General features: G+C 43.8%; 1 protein-coding gene across 2 annotated transcripts in view; it reads left to right on the top strand.

Annotated features, from left to right (window-relative positions):
* The window catches only part of IRAK2 (interleukin 1 receptor associated kinase 2), a 51,249-nt gene extending 31,264 nt beyond the window's left edge, over positions 1-19,985 (top strand). For both annotated transcript variants that reach the window (XM_033133234.1, XM_033133233.1), the window contains 9 exons: positions 1,539-1,733; positions 1,817-1,881; positions 4,197-4,311; positions 5,828-5,937; positions 7,466-7,661; positions 10,429-10,491; positions 14,137-14,337; positions 17,607-17,880; positions 18,870-19,985. In XM_033133234.1, the coding sequence (XP_032989125.1) occupies positions 1,539-1,733; positions 1,817-1,881; positions 4,197-4,311; positions 5,828-5,937; positions 7,466-7,661; positions 10,429-10,491; positions 14,137-14,337; positions 17,607-17,880; positions 18,870-18,982 (1,332 nt within the window). In that variant the 3' untranslated portion in view covers positions 18,983-19,985. The remainder of the gene's footprint in view (positions 1-1,538; positions 1,734-1,816; positions 1,882-4,196; positions 4,312-5,827; positions 5,938-7,465; positions 7,662-10,428; positions 10,492-14,136; positions 14,338-17,606; positions 17,881-18,869) is intronic.
* Positions 19,986-22,074: the final 2,089 nt, after the last annotated feature.

The following is a 22,074-nucleotide window of genomic DNA, read 5'->3' as shown; positions in this document are numbered from 1 at the left end:
GGGGTCGGGGGGTGGAAGACTGGTGCACTTTAGTGAATAGTCTTTTTATTGGGGAATATTGGGAAACAGTGTGTTTCTCCAGGGCCCATCAGCTCCAAGTCGTTATCCTTCAATCTAGTTGTGGAGGGCGCAGCTCAGCTCCAAGTCCAGTCGCCGTTTTCAATCTTAGTTGCAGGGGGTGCACCATCCCATGCGGAAATTGAACCTGCAACCTTGTTACCAAAAGCTCCCCTCTAACCAACTGAGCCATCCGACGCCCCCGTGAATACTCTTTTTTTGATGAGCTTTTCCATTATTTGTGTTTAAATGAGAGATAACTGGCATCTTCCTTCCCCTCAAAATAAATTGGTTGTGGCTGTCATTGGCTTACAAACCGCCTCCCCTCCAACCTTTTTCAACTGAAAATATGTCTGAGTTATCCTGACTTTTCAGTGACTTGGGTCTAGGGCCACATATGACTTTTGTGGGTCTTAGGCATTTGTGCCTTCATGGGCCCTTTCCTTCATTTAAAAGAAAATTAAAATTATATTTTACGATTGTGTTGATATAAAGATGAATGTAATTCAAGCTAGATTAAAAATTAAAACATCTTCTTCCACTCTAAAAGTTCATTTTTGTTCTTCTGATTTTAAAACAGTTTTATGGACCCCTAAAAGTGTTGTGGGCAGGGTGCCTGGTGAAGAAGCTAGCTCTGCGTGGGTCTGGTTAATGAAGCACTCCCATAAAGGAGACTGTCACTTCCACAGGGTTTTAATTACCTTTGAAAATTAATCATTCTCCAAGAGGACTTAATAGCTTGGGAGAGTGACTATGGTATCATATTAATGAAAACACCAGATATCAAAACTACGTGTGTGTCATGATTTCAATTTGTTAAATACCTCCTTACATATCTAGGTGGTAAGAAATACACTAAACTTTACTAACAGTTAAGTAGATAATGGGACTAAGGGAATCCCCCCCAATTTTCTAAATCTGTTTATTAGAGCATATGTAACTTTCACAAACTTAGGTGTGTGTACACCTATTTTTAAGAAGAGATGTTAATGAAACAGAGCTGCTTTTCATAGGCTTACACATGCAAGCAGTCTCCGGAGCTCGGATTACAGAATCGCGTTTCGTTGTGACCCTATGTCCTGCTTCCCACCCAGCATGTGTAGCACGTATAGGACCAGGAACACACCCTTGGTGCTCACCTTTCTAAACTGAAAAAAAGCAAATATCAACCATTTGCCAGGAATACTCACATTTTAGTTCATCTTCAAAATTACCCTCCAGGGTACAATTGTTGTCTTCATTTTTGCCGATGAGGATGTTAAAGTTCAGTAAGTTGTCCAGGGTCACAGAGCCAGCTTGGGGTGGAGCTGGGATTTGATCTGGCCCTGCTCCTGCTCTTTTTACCATTCCTCCTCACTGGTTGAGGTGATCCCGGCCATCGCTTCAGCTCTGCTCTTCTAAGATTTCCTGCGGTAGTAGGGGAATAGCATGTTCCATATTAATTCAGTATGAATCTCTGTCTCTTCTCTCTGAATCCCCAGGATTGCAGCACCTCTACTCCTAAGCAGGAAACACTTCCGAGCCTGGCTGGAGACAGCCTTTTCTGGAGTGAGGTGGACGTGGTTCAGGCAACCGATAACTTCAACGAAACCCACAAAATCAGCGAGGGGACCTTTGCTGACATCTACAGAGGGCAAAGGCAGGGCACACCATTTGTCATCAAGAAGCTCAGAGAAGTGAGCACTTCTTGGTTTCTAGTAGGGGGTGGAGGCTGCATGGGTGAAGCTGGATTTTCACCTTTCAATGTCTTTTCCCACAGATGCCCTGCTCAGGTCCAGGATCAGTTGAAAAATTCTTCCAGGCAGAGACACAAATTTATCATAGGTAAGCCTCCCCTTAGGAAAATACTTTGTTTAATAATGATGACAGCTAACCCTTATGGAGAGCTTCCTATGTGACAAGCATGTTTAAGCACTCTGTATGTATAAACCCATTTAATCCTCACAAGAAGGAGGATTTTTTACCTATGGTCAAATTGAGGCACAGAGAAGTTAAGTGTCTTGTCCAACATCACAGAGCTAGTAAGTGGAATTTAAACTTACAGCTGGAATTGAAACCTGGATTGATCTGGCTGCACAGTCCATGCTTTTTCTATATAGCGACTATATGCATAGATTAGAATTATAAAAGAACCTTGGTTCACTTGGTTCAACTGCTTTCATCCTGGAGGAAAGAAATCCGTTTCTATCCCATTTTTTTCCTATGCCATTTTTTAAGATGGGCAGACACTTACCGATACCAACTCTAAGGGCAAATCCATTTTAAAATCCTAGTGCTCTAGAGCAGGCTCTGGCAAATGACCCTCAGGCTTAATCTGGCCCTGCCTGTGTTTATATGACCTGAGAGCTAAGAATGGTTTGAAAAAAAAGAAAAAGAAAAAGAATATTTCAGGACACATGAAAAGTATAAGAAATTCAAATTTCAGTGTCCTCAATAAAGTTTTATTGGAACACAGCCACGCTTATTTATTTCTGTATTATCTGTGGCTGCTTTTGTGTGATAGTGCACAGTTGTGTAATTGCAACAGAGACCATATGGCCTGCGAAGTCTAAAATATTTACTGTCTAGCTTTTACAGAGAAATTTTGCTGGCCTCTGATCTTGAGCAATAAGAACCTTCAAAAGCCATCCTCAGACCTGCTCATTTTATAGATGGGGAAACTGAGGCTGGAAAAGTGAAGTGAGCCTCCCTGTCACAGAGCTGGGTGGGGACTGGAAAAGAAAAGGGGAAGGACTGTTTGGAGACCTGTGGACTTGTCCTGGTTCTGCCATCACTGACTGATGAACTTAACAAATGCATATTGGGCACCTGTCATATGCTTGACACCAGCTGTCATTCAACCTTTGCAAGTCATTGTCTGAGAAACTCTGCCAACATACAGCGTTGGGCACGTAATGCATGATAGTTGTAGAGTATTTTAAGAAATAAAGAAAATTACAAATAAAAAAATAAAAATCACCTATTTTTCATAATATCTCCAAATTAATATTTTGTACTAATATTTTGGTATATTCTTTCATCTTTATTCATACTTATGTATGAATGCACACATACATACACATACGTATATACACATACACATTTAGTGAAAAGTAGAAGTCTAATACCTTTCCACCTTGGCGTAGTGCCTTCTTGGAGTTGGCAGTCATTCCTTCATTCATTGATTTGGCAAATGTGAGTTGTCAAGGCCTTAACTTGGCTCTAGGAAGTGCAGAATGTGAAGAATACAGAGCCCCTGCCTTCAGAAGTCTGGTGGGGAAAGTGAAGTGTAAATAACTCTAATGATATGAAAAGTGTGAAGTAGGATGGTCTGGGGGGAGTGGAGGAGGGCAGAGAGGTCCGGCGGTAGGCCGTTACAACAGTCCTGGGGAGAGTCCATCAGGGTCTGACCCAAAGCAGAGGAGGGGGGAAGGAAAGGGATGTTTGGCAGGCTATTTGTGACAATGAATGGTGACTAATTAGATGGGGGAGGTAAAGAGGTTTCTAGGAAACTGGATGGATGGTGGTACCCTTCACTGTGACAGTAACTATGGCGGGGGAAGCGGGTGTGGGACTTGTTGAGTCTAGGCTGCTCATCTAGAGCACTGGGGCTGGAGATGAGATTTGAGAGCATCCCTCATGGATGTGGGAGACACCTGGCGGAGCAGCTTGTAAGTCAAGATGATGAGCCTAGCTGGGGAGACTCAGGTTTCAGAGGGAGGTAAAGGAGGAGGGTCTTGGTGAAAAAGGCCAAGAGTGGTCAGAGAGGTAGGAGGAGAGTCAGGAGGGACGGGTGACTTAGAGCCCAGCAGAAGGGGATTTCGGGGAGGAACTCCAGTTCTGGGAGTGAAAAGACCTACTGATCCTGGCTTCACTGCTTGTTAGTTGTAACCTTGGGCAAGTTCCTTAATCTCTAAATCTCAACCACCCCAGAAAATGGAGTGGTTAAGGTGTCATGCTTCAGAGGAGTGAAGCAGGATAAGTTCAAGCAACTTGACTTCCAGCTCCTTGAAGGCAGGCAATTTTCATCTTTCTACGCTGGTGCTGGGCCCTCAGGGTGGTGGAGAGGGCAGAAGAGGGGTGGGAGGTAAGGAAGTAGAGCAGCCTTTGATGACTCTTTCTGTCTGACTCCTCACCCCTGCACCGATGCCTGATTTCAGATGCTGCCACCCCAACGTCTTACCTCTGCTGGGCTTCTGCACTGGAAAACAGTTTTATAGCTTGATCTACCCCTACATGGCAAATGGTTCTTTACAAGACAGACTCCAGGGTCAGGTAAGGGGCTGGGTCATGGTCAGAGAGCAGGACCAGGAAGCAACCAGTTGGAGAATCAAGGGTTAAGGACTTATAGATGACCAGAGGGGAGAGGGGCTATCCAGAGAGGCCCTTCAAGAAGAAAAGTTGGGTCAGAATATATAAGATCTGGCTAAACATCTTCAGGTAAAAACCTATAACAAATTTATTTGACAAGAGGCATTTCATTTAAGTCAAGATCAAGACAAAGGGTCCCATAGCACTAATTTTATTCAACATCTTTCTGGGGGTGCTAGCCAGTGCAATAGGACAAGGAAAAGCATTAAGAGATACAGAGTGTGGGAAAGTGGAGGCAAAATTTTATTTAAAAATGCTATTCTAATATATGTGTATTTGCTTGTGTATTTATGGAATATACCTCTGGAAAAATACAAAAAACTGGTACTTTGGCTGCGTTTGGGGAGGAGAACTAGATAGCTGTGGCACAGGACGGGAGGGAAACTTTTACTACATATCCTTTTGTACCTTTTACATATTATACCATGTGACTATAATACCTATTAAAATTATAATTTTTAAAACAAACATCCTTTCATAAAATCCTCAAACAGAGGGAAAAAAAAGTTACTCCACAACAGAATTATGGCTTTTTTGGGTGGAACCAGACAAAGCAGTTATTCATGTTTGCTTTGCTGAGCTCTCACTATGTGCAAGGGCTTTACACATGTCTCCTCCAGGCTTTGCCACAGCCCAAGAGGTTTTCTCCATTTTCCAAAAGAGTAGTCTCTGGCGCAGAGAGGCAAAGTGGCTTGCTCAGAGGAAGACAGCTGATAAGTGTCAGGGCAGTGGTTTAAACTATATTCATGTAGCTTCAAATTTCAGAGTTTTTGAGAAGAAATCTATTAACAAGGCCAGTTCTTAGAGCGTGTGGGACCTAAGACATAACTTGAAAACTAAGTGGTGATTTAGTCTGGAAATTCAGTCTTAGAAAATAGTGGCAGCACCTGGGGAAGTGGGGGGACTTTAGCCGTGCTCTGCCACAATCCCCATCAGCCCCTGTGAAGTCTCTCCAAACACACATAAAATGGGTGTAAGGCGCACGTCCCTAGTGTGTCAATACAAGCTCCCTAGCTCCTCTCCACATCAGCCCCTCCTAGAGAAAAATTCTAGAGCTGCCACTATAGTAGCTGCCACTAAAATAGCTGCTGTTTATCGAATACCCAATGTGTGGCTGGCACTGTGCTACGGGCCTACCATACGCTCCTTTGAATCCTTACAACCCTAAAGCATAGGGGTTCACATTTCCATTTTATAGCTGAAGAAACCAAGACTCAGAGATGTTGAGTGTCTTTTCCAAAGTCACACAGCAAATGCCTCTCTGAGCTAGGATGTACACCTAGATCTGTCTGGTGTCAAAACTGGCACCCTGCCAGTACACTGTCCTGGCCGAGCCCTGTTGCAGAGGATATGAGGAGCTGGAGAGACAGGAGCCCAAGACCCTGCCATGGGGTTTTAAGAAGTTCTTTCTTTCTCTTAGGATGGCTTGGACCCCCTCCTCTGGCCCCAGCGCATCAGCATCTTCTCAGGGCTGCTTCGTGCCGTGGGGCACCTTCACAGCCTGGATATCATCCACAGCAACATCAAGAGGTGAGAGAGGTGGGCTCAGGCTGCAGGGATGAGGCAGCACACGTTCCTGGGTCCCCTTCCTCTTCCTCTGTCTCGCTTTTTGCCTTTTCTCTCCAGCTCATCTCCCTTGAGTCTCTTTCTTTTTTTGTTATACTCTCAGAAAGAAGTATTTCTGGGTTGTGTCTCTGCTTGCTGTCAGCGTGACCTGCCTGCCTGTCACCACATTTGTCTTTCTGAGCTGGTGTGTTACCAGCAAGCACCCCACGACCCTGATGTATTTACTTCCCACCCAGCTGGTCTGCACCTGGTCCTTGGAGTTTGGGCCACATCTGCCAAGCCCCCTGGGATTTTGAGCTCTGTGCTCAGGGTCTTCTCAGAGACCTGCTCCCCACTGTCTCCCCCTCCACACACACACATACACTCGTGTACCTGTTAGTGAAAGCAACTTGAGTCAGGGAGGCTCCCTGCAGAATAACATGCACCCCAGATATCATGCTCCCAAACATCCAACAGCAAGAGATCTTTGTCTGGGGACTGGCAGCGTGGGGAGAGAGTCCAGAAAATATCAGAGAATTTGGCAAAATGGAGCTCAAAACCGTGGGACCCATACTTCCCCAAGGTCTTCTCTCTATTTGGCAAGGGGAAGCCTTTTCTCTTTCCTCTCCCCTGATTTTTATTTGATTGCACAAACAACTGTAATAGCAAGAAAGGAAATGAAAGGACGAGAGGTCGGTCTGGCTAACTGCCTTGACTCTAGCCGGCTTCCATTTTTCTCTTTCTTTTTTCGCCCCTGCCCACACAGAATTCTTAGCTCTAAGGTAGCATGGGCACCTGGTTACCAATTACATTCTCTCCCCCTCTTCATTTAAACATGGTAAACATTTCCCCACATTGCATGTCATCATGTTTGGTGACTTCTTAGTCTTCCATTGCAGGGATTGCCCATAATTTATTTACACACTTCTAATAGTGGACATTAGAGTTGGTATATACTTAAAGAAAAAAAACTGTGAGGTATTAGTTCTACATTGAATATTTTTACACACGTAGCTTAGTGTTTTTGTCCCTCCTACCACTTTGCAGTACTTTTTGAGAGTTCACTCCCATGGTTTAGATGATTAGGTCCAAGAATATTTTTATTGCTCTTATTCCCCACGATCTGGGGAGGTTCAGTGCCAGAGGATGCTGGCATTTAGACTTGAGTCAGCTGGGCCAGAGCTCGGGGGCACAACAGCGTTAGAAGGGACAGAGCCGGCACAACTTATGGGCTTGGCCAGCTGCGGTTGACCAGGGTGGACGTCCGTGGGGATCAGGATAGCTGCCTCTCTTTGGTCACATCAAATGCCGTTCCTGAGGCAGCAGGATTAATCTTAGCTCCTCCCCATTTGCTGGTGGGAGTGGGCTCTCCTCTCAGGATTGGCTCAGAAACTCCATGTTGAGGGTCTTCAGTGACCCTAACTTGCTAAGTTATTTTCCAAAAAGGTCTCCATGGCAACCTCTTCTTGTCCAGCCCCAAATGAGAAGTTTCTTTCTGCTTTGTTTTCCACAGCTCCAATGTTTTGCTAGACCAAAACTTGACCCCCATGCTGGCCCATCCAATGGCTCACATGTGTCCTGTCAACAAAAAATCAAAATACACTGTGATGAGGACCCACCTTTTCCAAGCCTCAGCTGCATATCTGCCAGAAGATTTCATCAGAGTGGGACAGCTGACAAAGCGAGTGGACATCTTCAGCTGTGGAATAGTAAGACCTTCTTTCTCTGCTTAGACTTGGGCCTACATTCATTTGTCCTTCCCACAGCTCCTTTGTAAGCGCAGGCTATCATAGAGGCTCATAGATATGTTCCATCAAAGTACAGTAAGGGTTGGCAAACTATGGCCCACGGGCCAAAACTGGCCTATGGCCTATTTTGTATGGCCTAGAAGTAAGAATAGTTTTTACATTTATAAAAGATTGAATGATAATAATTTAAAAACAATGAAGACTATGTGACAGAGACTTGGTTTGTGGCTGACAAAGCCGGAAATATTTACTATCTAGCCTGAAAAAATTTACAGAAAAATTTTTTACAGAAAAAATTTGCCAATCCTCCAAGTAAAGGCACTCATGAGTGTCCAGATTCTAGTGGGCTATAGATAGTCTCCTGATTCCCATCCAGCCATCCATCTATTTATCCAGTTGTATTTGTCTTTGTTCATCTATCTGTTTTGTCCATCTGTCCATCCATCTTTCCAGTCATCTATCCAACCATTCAACATCCATCCATCCATCCATCCATCCATCCAATAGCCACCCATCCATTCAGTATCCATCTATTCATCCAACCTCCCTCCTCACCACCATCCTGCCTGTCATTACAGTGTGTAGAATTTGTGTGGACTGCAAATATAATTCAAACACAATCCCACCCCCAGGAGCTCATGGTCTGAGGGTAGCGGTCTCCAATGTATGTTTTTACAGCACACCAATTCCTTGAGATCTCTACAGGCTTGGTGTGTTTAAAGGTTCGTGGCCAAATAGGTTTGAGAACTCTGTACTTCCTCTCTCTAACCACAGTCTTCTATCTACCTCCCCAACTAGTGCCCTCCCCCTAAGCCACCTTCTGCCCTTAGCCCAATCGCCACATGTCAGATTCCGCTTTCCTCTGTCTCCCAGCCCATTGACCCTGCTGGTTTCCTTGGCCCCATCAGCCCCACTGAGTGGCTCAGCGAAGCTCAGCAGGGCTCGCCCAGGCTCCTGCTCTTTTAAGACCTGTTGGGACTGAACGTGCAGATTGCCAGACACTGTAGTGCAGAGCTTAAGAGCATGGATTTGAGTCCCAGCTCAGTTACTTTCAGCCAAATGACCTAGGGTACATCACCTATAACTCTGGGCCTCAGTTTTGTCCTCTGTAAAATGGGGGTAATGATACATGTGGAGATTGATAAGATAATATACATAAACTGGTTAGCACAGTATCCAGCACATATCAAGATTATTATTATAGTGGTTATTTTTATTATTCCCACCTTCATACCCAAACTCCTGATTTCTGTTTACTCTTGACATTTTAACTCAGCTCTTGGTGTAACAATTGGCTTTCTCATTCATTCATTCATTCATTCAGTGCCCACTGGCTCCCTGCACTCATTTTCTCAGCCCTACCACCAACTGACAATATGATTTTGAATTTTGATTCCTCATATGGGGAACCCTGCATTTCTCAATGTTTTTTTTTTTTTTTTTTTTTTTTTTTTTTTGGTGAGCACTAAAGGACCTCTGTAAAAGGCCCTGCACGGAGCCTATTGTGTGGAAGAGGCACAGGAAATGTTTGTTTATTCATTTTCCCTTTATCTTCCCTCCTTTTCTGGCAGGAGCTGATGGGGAGTCAGTCCCTCTTCAATTGGCTCCTGTCCACTTTCTGCAGGAGTGCCCTCTGCTGCCCCTTCCTGGTCACTGCCAGTCTGTTATTAACCCTCGGAGTCCTTCCTCTGGGAGTGAGGAATTCTTGGCAGTAAATGTGAACCTATTATGAGTTGCTTCTGGAGAGGCTGTAGGAGAGAGATTTGACACTAAGGGTGGGGTACTTACTCTTTATATTCACAACCACTAGTTCCCCATTTACCAGATGAGGACACAGGCTCACCTTTTAGTTACTTGCCCAAAGAACACTTGCACATATAAGGAACAGAGTCAGAATTTTAACCCAGGCCTGTCTGACTATAGAAACCCTTAACCTCCATGCTATTATCTCTGCGAAGAATTCCTGTTCAAAGCAGATTTCCCATTTACTAAGACACATATCATGACTTCTCAATTTTGTGGTGGCTTACACTGACTCAGGTCTGTGCTCCTTTTGTGAGCAGATAAATTAACGAACAAATGATGTTAATGAAGGTCTATGGATGAAACATGCTATTGATGTTGCTGAGATTTTCTGTATAGAATAAATATTTACAAATGGATTCCTTCTTTCCTGAGATTGACATAGCAGTGTTTGCTTGCCTTTTCTGATGGGTTTTTAAAATGAAATTATCTTTAAAATATCGGATGCGTGTGTATGTATGTGTGTATATAGATATATGTATATATAGAGATATATGTGTGTATACATATGCAATGTATATATACATTTATATACGTGTATATATTATATGTATATGTGCATGTATATGCATGTAGTATATGTGTATATATATACATATGAATGTATATGTGTGTGTGTAAGTGTGTGTGTGTATGTATATATATAAAGCTGATGGTATTACACACTCATTTAGTTTTCCAGCCTCCCTACCTTGCTATCAATTAATCAAAACTTCTACTCCAGCTGAGTGGTATAGGTAGTTGGAGGAAGTATGGTGATAGTCTCATGTTCTAGATTTTGAGCAAGTGTCTGTACTGGAAAATGGCAGAGCCATGCCCGGAGCTCGGACTCCGTTACTTAGAAGAAGCTTCTCTCTTGGCCAGAATCTCTTGCCTGACCTTGTACACCAGTGCCTGAACTGTGCTAACTCCATGTTCTCTCCAGGTGTTAGCCGAGGTTCTCACTGGCATCCCTGCGATGGACAACGACCGAAGCCCAGTTTACCTGGTAAGGGAACCAGTCACTTCTGGCTGGGTGCTACATTTGGGTCTCACAGCTGTGATGCGTCAGCAGGGGAGGGACCTTCACTGTACCTATTTTACAGATGGTAATGAGGCCTCAGTCTAGGGTTTAATTTGCGTCTGTGCAAAGTATCTTTAATCTCCCACCCCACCTGCCAGCCAACAATTACTTTTTCATGATAGTAGAATTTAGAATGTTTAGGGAAAACTCGTTTTTCTCTCTCTACACATCAGGCAGTCAAATAGGGTTTGTCCTAAAATTGGTAAAAGTTAATTTCAGTCCTTTCTTTTTTTTTTTTTAAGATTTTATTGGGGAAGGGGGACAGGGCTTTATTGGGGAACAGTGTGTACTTGCAGGACTTTTTTTCCAAGTCAAGTTGTTGTCCTTTCAATCTTAGTTGTGGAGGGTGCCTGCCGTTCAGCTTCAAGTTGTTGTCCTTTCAGTCTTAGTTGTGGAGGGCGCAGCTCAGCTCCAAGTCCAGTTGCCGTTGCCATTGCTAGTTGCAGGAGGCACAGCCCACCATCCCTTGCGGGAGTTGAACCAGCAACCTTGTGGTTGAGAGGACGCGCTTCCACCAACTGAGCCATCCCGAAGCTCAGCGGCAGCTCAGCTCAAGGTGCCGTGTTCAATCTTAGTTGCAGGGGGCTCTGCCCACCATTCCTTGGGGGACTCGAGGAATTGAACTGGCAACCTTGTGGTTGAGAGCCCACTGGCCCATGTGGGAATCGAACCAGCAGCCTTCGGAGTTAGGAGCATGGAGCTCTAACCACCTGAGCCACCGGGTCGGCCACCGGGCCGGCCCCAATTTCAGTCCTTTTAAATAGGCTTTATAATAAATCCAATAACTTCCACTTTTGATAGGTTCAAAGAACTATCATATACTGTGTTTCCCCCAAAATAAGACCTAGCTTATCTAAGACCCAGTATTATATTATTATATTATATTATATTATATTATATTATATTATATTATATTATATTATACCCGGTCTTATAGTAAAATAAGACCAGGTCTTATATTAATTTTTGCTCCAAAAGATGCATTAGAGCTGATTGTCTAGCGAGGTCTTATTTTCGGAGAAACACGGTATGCAATGCCATTTCAAAAATATAACACAGCTTGTTGGCACTTTCCATAAATTATCTTTCTGAATCATCTCAAAATCCCAGTAAGATTGATAGAGGCATTATATTGTTCATCTATAGATGAGGAAAGCAGATTCGGAGATTTGCGTGAGATCTTAGCTGCACTAAGTGTTAGAGCTGCAATTCTGAGTCAGGTCTTCTGGACTGCATGCAGATCCTGAATTCTCAATCCCGACACTCTCCTGACTGTCTAATTCTCATGGCAGTCTAACCACTATTATCGTCATTCCCTTTTTTCAGATGAGAAAACTAAGGCCAAGGTGAAGAAACTTGTCTTGTGCCCTTCAGCGAGATCAATGGGATTTGAACCCATGTTTTCTGCAGACTTCCAGATTCTGTGCAAGCTCTGGTCCTCTTCAGCAGTTTGAGAGCGGAGCCCCTTTTCTGACTTGTTGTTGAGGCCATTAGAGCAGTTGGCTTTTTTTGTGACTGGGTCCCAAAAGCATTCCCTGAGTATTGGGGTGGAGAGCTGAAGGCCAAACAGCTTGTCCCTCTGCTGAACTCCCCAAGCTCCACCACTTTTGGGCACCCAGCTCTAAATATTGCAAAGAAGACGATTTAGGCAGCTCCGTTGTGGTTTGAGTGGTTTGGGGCAGTGTCTCATCTCCTGACACAAGAAACATCTTCTTGAGATGCATTCCCTAGCAGTTTGCCGGGGCTCGCTGGGTGAATGTCACAGAAGGAGGCTTTCGAGACGCTTGTTTGAAATTTGCTACAAGGTTCTTTATGCTAATGGTTTCTGAAAATGTGAAGGGTATAATTTTTTAAAAATCTAGTTTCTTTCTCTTCTAGACCCAAATATTTCTCTCTAGACCCAAAAAATTCTCTCATCATCTCCTGTTGTGGTACATACACAATTCAGATTGTGTATGTAATTAAGGTTCGAGTGAGAAATGAAAGCTGCTGACACCTAGTGTGGTCCAGGGTAGGAGGAAGCAGACCCCTCTTCTGTGATCGGGGGAGTGTTTGTGGCGACAGTGTTTTTGGAGGGAATTGAGTGGTTTCCATCAAAATTTAAAATGTGTGTACCCTCTGATGCAGTAGTTTCACTTGTACACTAGGGAAACACATACACAAGTGAGGAAAGACAGATGAACAAGGAAGTTTGTTGTAGTGAAGTGAATTAATTGATAGTGAAGCACTACAAACAAGTGAAATATCTGTCATTTGAGAGATGGTTAATGATATTACAATATAATCGTACACACCATGAAATACCATGAAGTTATTTATAAATAAATAAACTTATGAGTATAAGTTTATCAATATTTATAAATAAAGAGGATAAAGCATATATATGATAAATTTTGACATGTATGTATCTGTGGCATTATCACCAAACCAAGATAATGAACATACCCACTACCCCAGAAGTTTCCTCTTCTCCTTTGAATCCTCCCCCACATCCCTCCCTGCCCCTGCCATCCCCTGCAGCCATTGATCTGCTTTCTGTTATTGTACAAAAGTTTCCATCTTCTGGAATTTCATATAAATGAAGTCATACAGGGTGTGTTCTCTTGTTGTCTGGCTTTTTCTACTCAGCATCGCTATTCTGAGATACGGCTATGCTCTCTGTGTGTGTCAGTGGCTTATTTCTTTTGTTACTGAATGGTGTCCTATTGCATGGATATGCCACCATTTGTCCAGTCATCTGTTGATGGACATTTGGGGGTATTTCCAGGTTTTGACCTTTACAAATAAAGCTGCTAGGTACCTTTGTGTGGGGGTCTCATTCTGGACATATATATGCATTTCTATTGAGGTATAATTAACACTTTTGAGGTGTACAGAATGGTATGAGTTTTGACAAATGTAGACAGTCATATAACTACCAGCCCAATCAAGATATGGAAAGCTTCTATCATTCCAGAAAATTTCCTTAGGCCCCTTTATAGTCAGTCCTCCTTCCCTACTTTCAGCCCCTGGCGATTCCTGATCTAATTTCTCCAATTAAATATACATGGGTCAGAATTCTACATCCTAAAATGTTTATTTTATATCATAAGAGATTATCCTTGTAATTGTTAATAAAATTAATTATTAATATAAGTAAATTTCTCAGCATGTAGTAATATAGTATATAAACGATAGCTATTATTACTACTAATAGACTGTTGAATGTTTACTCTGTATCAAGTATCACACTTTATGCTTTAGGTGTATTATGTCATTTAATCTTTTTGTTAGTCTTATTATCCCCATTTTCCTGATGAAGCAACTGAGGCCTGCCTAGAAAGGTTAAGCCACTTATGGTATTTTTTGAGTGTACTATGGAATGCCCTGCGTATATTGAGAATTTAGCAATTTTCCAATTCTTGGCTGTTTTGCTTGTTTCTGGGATCCATGCATTTCTTTTTTGAAATCCTGTTGGTTTTCTGAGAAGTTTTTGCAGCACTGGTGCAGTCATGGAGGTGGGTGGGTCAGGTGTTTTTGGGTCCCACACCCTTACAGCTCACTCGGGTGTGTTCACTCTTCTTCCCACAGAAGGATTTACTGCTTAGTGAAATTCCAAGCAGCACCACCTCGCTCTGCTCCCGGAAGACGGGCATGGAGAAAGTGATGGCCCAGGAGATCTGCCGGAAATACTTAGAGAAGAGAGCAGGGTGGCTGCCGGAGGACTGTGCCGAGGCCTTGGCCACGGCCACCTGCCTCTGCCTGCGGAGGCGGAACACCAGCTTGACGGAGGTGAGCTTGATTCTCAGCCTTTCCCCTGCGAAGAGCCCTGTCCTGGGTCAGCGTGGCCTCACTTCTGGGGGTCGCATGGGTCTGCTTTACCAGGGACTAGGTTAAGACTCAGGGTCGATCCCTTCACCAAGAAGTGATCTCATAAACCCGGGTTGTATTTGGTTTCAAATCGTTGAATGTGTTGGCGCTCACGTCAGCAAAACAGGGCGGTATATGGATAAGGGTGTCTCAGGAGCCCTAGGGAGGTGTGCTGTTGGCCTCAGGGGCCCCGGATTACGCCCTCCGATGTTAACAGAACCCTGCTTTCTCTGAATTTGCCTTATTCCTCCTCTTTCCTCTGTAGGCCCCCTTTTTCTTTTCCTTTATCTTCTTGGTTAGGGGATGTTGCCATATTCCTTTACAAGTTATAGCTCTACCCTCACTGAAAGACCAAGTCCCCAGGTCCCAATTCCAACATCTCAGTGAGAGAACCTGATTGGTCTAGCTAGGGTCAGGTGTCTACCTATTGGCCAATTGGGTAAGATGGGGGCGGGGGTCCAGTATATAAACCTGGAAATCCGGGGGTCAACCCCTGAAGATGCAAAGGGCCAGGTCCTAGAGGAGGGGCTAGGCAGACACCCCAGAAATCAAGCACCACAGGACAAAACATTTTCCTATGGACAGGTTATGTAGAGGTGGTAATAGGTAGAAATTTGGGGACCACTGCTAGGTCTTTCTAAGGATAAAATTACTGCCCAAGAGGACTCTTAGAGATCATGTAGCTGAGTGATGTTCAAGTGTCTGGCAGCGAGGGACTCCTTGAAAGTATCTCATGAGTTGCTTTTGGCAGCAAGAGGGCTGTGGGGCGCTATAGGCCCCACCCATAATTTTAACCAGACACCACTTTCACTTCTTATAATTATATTGGTTCTCAGTATTTTATTTGAGGAAAGGGTTTGGTAGCTGAACAAAGTCTTTCAACATACCACTGCTGTAGTCCAAGCCTCCCATTGTATAGATGGGGAAGTAAAGGTCCAGACGGGAGAAGATGGGGCCACAGAGTGAATTTCTATCAGAGGTCTCTGATCTTCTGGTTCAGCCCACTGTCCCCTGTCTTGCAACCTAAGCCATTGTTCTAAGCCTGGGCTATTCTATGCCCAAGTGCCACAGGCTCCAGTCATTCCTTCAGCATTTGTATGCTGGGCCCTGGGGATATATGTAAACAAGCCAGGCCAGTTCCACTTTCCTGGACCTCACAGATGTTGCACAGTAATCGCCGGTGTGGTCAGTGCTGGGATAGTGTATGACGGGGTCACGCAGGAGGACTTTCCCAGGAAGTGGTAAGTAAGCTGACAAAGAACTGTCTAAGCAGAAGGAACAGCTCATGCAAATGGCCTGCATTGAGAGAGATGTTTGCACGGTCAAGGGGTTGGAAGGTCAAAGTGTCGGGAACACAAAGTACCCGGGGCAAAGCCTTGTGATGAGGCTGCTGAGGAAGGAGGAGCCCAGTAATGGAGGGCTGTGCGGGCACAGTCAGGATTTTGAGGAAGTCACTGAGCATTTAAAGCAGGGGCAGGACATAATCAGATTTACATTCTAAAACCTCTCTCTCCCTCAACCACTTGTTCTTTCATTCAAGCATTTATTCCTTCATTCGTTTCATTCTTTGGTTCAGTGTATCAGTTAACATACTCTGGGATAAGCTACTATAATGAAGAGACTCCAAAATACAGTGGTTTAAACGAGATAGCAGATTATTCTCCTTAACCTCACAGTTTCAATATAGGCAGTCCAGAGCTGATGTGGCAGTGCCACCGTATTGGGGACCCAGGCTCCTCTGTTGTTGCTCTGCTGTCCTTTCCAGGTGGCTTCCATTTCAGAGTCCAAGAGAGCTACTCTAGCTCAGATGCATTGCAGCCACTGAAAGGGGTTAAAAGGAAGAGGAGAACACACTCCCTTCCTTTTAAACATGTGATCCGGACATGCGCACATCAGTTTTTCTCACATCTCGTATGCCAGAACCTAGTTACATGGCCACATGTAGCTAGAAGGGAATATCGTCTTAAGCTTGGCAAATATTTATTGGGCATGCACAGATTTATCTCAAGAGGTGACACTAGAACTGAGCCTTGAAGGATGAAGAGGCATTGGCTGTGTACAGTAAGGGGAGAGAATACCGTAGGTATATAAAGAGGAACGAAGACTGGTCCTTGCTCCCAGTATTTTATAGCCAATCTAGGAAGAAGAGAGATCAACTGTGTCATGGACTTTAAGACAAACAGGACTGGGTTCAGTGGTCAGCTCTGCTACTCACTAGCTGGGTGGCCTTAGGCAGGGAACTTAACCTCTTTGATCTTTTAATTTCTTATCTACTAAAACATCATTGTGCATCATGTGTCAAATGTGTAAATTGCAAGACACCGAGCAAATGAGATTTGTTATTGTTATTAAGTGTATGTATGTATGATGCCCTTTATATGTGAGTGTGTGTGTGTGTGTGTGTGTGTGTGTATAAAGAAGAAATATTCCTTCCCTGCCTTCCTCTAATTTTGATAACCTCCCTAACCAGAGAAGCTCTTAAGGATAATATCTATATTACTTAGGGCATTTCTAGTTGAAAGTGATAGAACTCAACTCAAACTCTTACAGAGAGACAGCGAGAGAGAGAGAAGAGAAGAGAAGAGAAGAGAAGAGAAGAGAAGAGAAGAGAAGAGAAGAGAAGAGAAGAGAGAGATGGGGATAGAATATCAATGAGTGAATGAATGAACGAATGTATTGGCTCATTTAACCAAACAGCGGACAGGACAGGCATTGCTAGAGGAGCTAGATGCAGGGTCTCAGTCAGCAAAAGTGCAGCTATCTGTGTCTGTGCCTGTGGCTGTCTCTCCATCCCTTGCCTCTGCTTTACTCTGTGTTGGGACTTCATTTTCACCTACTGTAAATGGGTTTTCTGTGTGTGGTGAGGAATCTGGCTCTGCCAATAGAAAGGAAAGGGGAATCTTTCCTCAAAAAGCTTTAGGTGGAAAAATGCCAGAGAAGGCCTGCTTGGGTCATGTGCCCAAAGCTGGTCTGAGGAATGCGATACTGTGATGGGTCCGCCTATGGCTAGGGTTGGGGGCTGGGGGGGAGGGAAGTTCAGTTCTTTTTAAAGGTAGGATGCTGTTCTTCCGGACAAAGCAACAAGCATTTAATTCTTTGGTGTCTGTCTCTCCAGAGGTCTGAGAGACCTGTTAGATTTTTCATTTCAGAAAGAATTCCTGGTGAGTGCTCTTGTTTCTCTCCTTCCCTAGGTGTGTGACTCCGTGGCTGCTGTGGAAGAGCGGCTCAGAAGTCAGGAGACATCGCTCCCTTGGGGTGGGCTTTCCGAGAGCACAGGCTCTTCCTCCAACACTCCAGAAGAAACAGACGATGTGGACAATTCCAGCCTCAGTACCTCCTCCTCCATGAAGGCAGCACCCCTCTCTGGGGCTGCTGCTTTGCTCGCCCCCACAGAGGATGGAGAAGGCGGGATGCAGGCTGACTCCTCCTCTGAGCCCTGTACCAGTCCAGAACCTCCCCAGGATGGTAAGTGTGTGGGGATCTGAGTGCATATACACACTCATTTGTGTATCCCTAACTCAGCCCATCATTTATTCCTTCCATCTCCCTCCTTCACGCAGTCATTTGGTTATGCAGCCGTTCACATACCAGCTGACTGCATAAAGAGAAACGTAGGGGTGTCATCTGTGACAGCTCCCTCTCCCATTGGCCCCCGCTGTGTCCAGTCCATCACCCAGTCCTATCCATTGACCTAAATCGCTCTCAGCTCCATCTGCTTCTCTGCATGGCCCCCACCTCCCTCCCTCGTCTGAGCCACTGTCCTCTTGCTGGATGACTACACAACCTCCCTTTGTCCTCCCTGATCCACTCTGGCCCCTCATCAGTCCTTTCTCCAGGGGCCAACCAGAGTGGTTTCTAAAAACAACTCATGTCACTCCTTGCTTAAAGCTTTTGTGTAGCTGCTGTCACACTTAGGGACCAAGTCAGAACTTCCTCCAGACTGGCAAGTCTCTGTTTGATTTGTCCCTGCCCACCTCTCCATCCTCACTTCACAGCATACAAGCCATCCTGTTTCTAAAGATACCTTCTACATTTGCCTCTCCAGTCCAAATATACCAGGCTTCCGTCTGAAAGAAAAAGTTGGAAGGCCTTTTCAATGCAGTGTCCTTGTTCTCTAGTAAATGCGGTTCAATGAGTGTCCCAGGGCCTGACCACTCCTATTGCTCCCCCTCCCATGTGGAAGAGGGAGTAAGTGTTCACCCTGCCCCCTTCCCTACTTCCATAGGGAGGATCATAGAAGCCCCCTTCTTTCTGAAAGGTGGGGGCAGGTGACAGGGCTACCCTCCAAAGGCAGAGGTGATAAATATGCTCATTACACTCAGCGCCTGATTCAGAAACCTGGTTCAAGTGAGATTCAGAGACCAAGTCTGACTTTCTAAGAATTGTAATAGTAGTACCTGTTTCCAAATGCCTTTTGTTCAAGTGGCTTTTTAAAATTTTCCATTGAACATCAGCTACAGACACTTCATGGAAAATCGAGATTAACGAGGCCAAAAGGAAACTGATGGAGAATATCCTGCTCTACAAAGAGGAGAAACTGGACAGCATCGAGCTTTTTGGGCCCTGATGCCCAGAACACAGCGAGGAGCACTGTCTTCAATCAAAAAGACTACTGTCAAGTCAAGATAAAGGTCTGAGGCAGAATCCAAGGTCTCCCAGGAAACACAAACCAAACATCAGCTTTCTTGGGAGGGAGAGAAACTTCCATATTCCAGAGTAAAGGAAGAAGGGACCTCAGCTTTTATAGACACCAAAATCTATGAAGTCCTCTTCCTTTCTGGGATTTGTTAGTCAGAGCTGGGTTTCATGAGACTGAAATGGAAACCCTGGTACATGGGCCCAGGATGTGGGCAATTTCGTGGTTCCGGGGAGGATGTGATGTTAACCACTCCAACAGATGCCAACACTCCGATACTCGTTCTCAGCCCCCAACTGACAGAGCATTCTGAATGCTGATAGCACTTCCAAAGTTAAGATCTCCGGGTCATATTTGCCAACAGCTGCCTGCAAATTCCATGACCTGAAAGATTTTCAACTTGTGTCCCAGTGCAGTTCTTGACTCACTTCCCAAGGTCTCAAGTTTTATAAATGCCAGGCACCTGGCAAAGGGATCTGTAGGTTTTCTGCTTTCTCTGTTGGAAATCTTGCAACCCACAGGTATTTATTTAATGTCCACTGTACACCTTTATCCTCCCATTCTACTAATGCTAATATTTTTATTGGAGCTTTTATTTTGAGAATATGTTATTTATGGTTGAATATAGAATCAGAATAACTGATTTCATATCTGATTCTGCTGCTAATTAAGTCAATCATTTAATTTCTGGAAACTCAGTTTCCTTGTAAGTAACACCTATTCATTCTCCCTCCCTGCGCTGTTGGGAAGAACAGGTGAGACATGGCTACAGAAGTACCGTATTTTGAAAATGCACTTGTCCTGTTTTATAAAATAAATAAAAAGACATTAAACTTAGATTTCTGCCATGTACCTAATGGTTATGCAGTGGGTATATTTCTGAAAAGTCATGTTGCAGATCTTTTTGTGAAACAAATATTATTTTAAATTCAGTGTGCCTTATTTTAAATAATTCTATAGTGATTTTTTCCTTTTTATTTTTGTAAAATAAAAATACATTGATAAAGTCAACAGAAATCTTGTAATTAGTTTTGTGTGTCCGGATGAATTTCTTTGGAGAATAAATTCTGCATCCATGAGCGGGTGTCATGGGGTGGCTGAGGTTGGGCCCTGGCTGTCAACGTTGGCTATTAATAGCTGTGTAATCTTCTGCCAAGTTAGGGAGTTACTCTGAGCCTCTGTTTCTTCATCTATACAATGGGGAGAATAAAAAGTACCTGTTTCGTAGGTTTGTTGTCAGGGCAAGGGGCAGACCCTGTCTGCTGTAAGCAGTCAACAGCCCCCAGCAAGGTCAGCTTTGTACTGATCTGTAACAAAGCCAGGTGGGCTCCAGCCCAGGTGGACAGTGAGCTGTACTGACACCCCTGTATTAAGCTCTGGTGGCATTGAGAATTCAACGAAAGGGTGTGTCACGTGCCCCAAGCAAGACCTAGCATGTGGTAAGCACCTTACAATTGTGAGCAGCGTGTTTCCAGAGCTGTTTGAGCAATAGAGGGCAGATGTCAATAGGGTACTGGTTATCCAGACATGCATTTCCAGACTAGGGCTTCATAAATTTCTGGAGATTCACTGAGAATTTGATGGAAGCTATGGACCTTCTCCCCTCAGAAAATTGTAAATACATACATATACAACTAACTGTATATGAATTCCAGGGATTCATTGGCACCACGGTGCCTTTTCATGAATCCCCAGAGGGACAGACAGCCTGAATTTTTTTTTTTTAATAGATTCACGTGACAAAAAATCCAAAAGATTACATGGTGGAAAGGAAGCCTTTTAATCATTTGGAATTTAGTTTCTCATTTCTTCTCCCCAGAGGCAACCACTGTTACTAATTTGGTATTCTTCCAGAGATGATAAAAACTTTTATCTTGTTGCTTAGCTCCATTAGTCATCATGTGCGTCACATGCTGTGCAGTCGGCTGCTGGTGACCCTATGAATGAGTGAGGTCCACAATGTCTTATCTTCGACAGCCCTGCACAGCATGTAGATTTAGCCTATGGCTTCTTTATGGAATCAGTCCATCTTGTATTTGGTCTTTCTCTGTTCCTGCTGCTTTCTATTTTTCCCAGCAATATTGTCTTTTCCATGATGTGGCCAAAGTAGGACAGCTTCAGTTTTGTCATTTTTGCCTCCAGCAATATTTCAGTCTTAATTTGCTTTGGGACCCACTTGTTCATCTTTCTGGTGGTCCAGGGTATCCAAAGTGCTCTCCTCCAACACCATATTTCAAATGAATCAATTTTTTTCCCCTATTAGCTTTCTTCACTGTACAATTTTTGCATCTGTACATAGTAATTGGGAATACAAGGGTGGAGATGACCTCAGCCTTGGTCTTTAATGACACATCTTTACTCTTGGTGATCTTTCCTAATTCTTCCACTGCGGCCCTTCTGAGTTTCAGCCATCTCTTGACTTCTTGGTTGCAGTCTCCATTTAAACTGATGACTGAACCAAAGTAACCATTAGTTATTAGGGAAATATAAATCAAAACCACTATGAAATACCACTTCACACCTGCTCAGATGGCTGGAAGAGAAAAGACATCAAGTGTTGGTAAGGATGTGGAGAAATAGGTACCCTTATACTTTGATGGTGATATTGTAAAATGGTGAGGTTCTTTGGAAAACAGTCTGGCAGTTCCTCAAAAGGTTAAACATAGTTTTCTTATGACCCATCAATTCCACTGATGTCTACCTAAGAGAAATTAAACCATGTCCATTCAAAACTTGTGCACCACTATTCATAGTAGTAATATGCAGAAGAGCCAAAAAGTAGAAACAACTCAAATGTCCATCAGATAAATGGATAAACAGAATATGTTATATCCATATTTTGGAATATTATTTATAAAACTTATTTAATTAAAATTATCCATAAAAAGAATGAAGTACTGATACATGCTGTAACATGGATGAAACTTGAAAAAGTTTTGCTAAGTAAAAGCCAATATATATTGTATGATTCCATTTTGATGAAATGTACAGAACAGGCAAATCTATAGAGACAGAAAGTAGGA

This window comes from Rhinolophus ferrumequinum, chromosome 17 (assembly GCF_004115265.2).
Source record: "Rhinolophus ferrumequinum isolate MPI-CBG mRhiFer1 chromosome 17, mRhiFer1_v1.p, whole genome shotgun sequence".
Taxonomy (NCBI): Eukaryota; Metazoa; Chordata; class Mammalia; order Chiroptera; family Rhinolophidae; genus Rhinolophus; species Rhinolophus ferrumequinum.
Note: the sequence above shows the minus strand (reverse complement) of the source record. Positions and strands in the feature narration are given on the sequence as shown.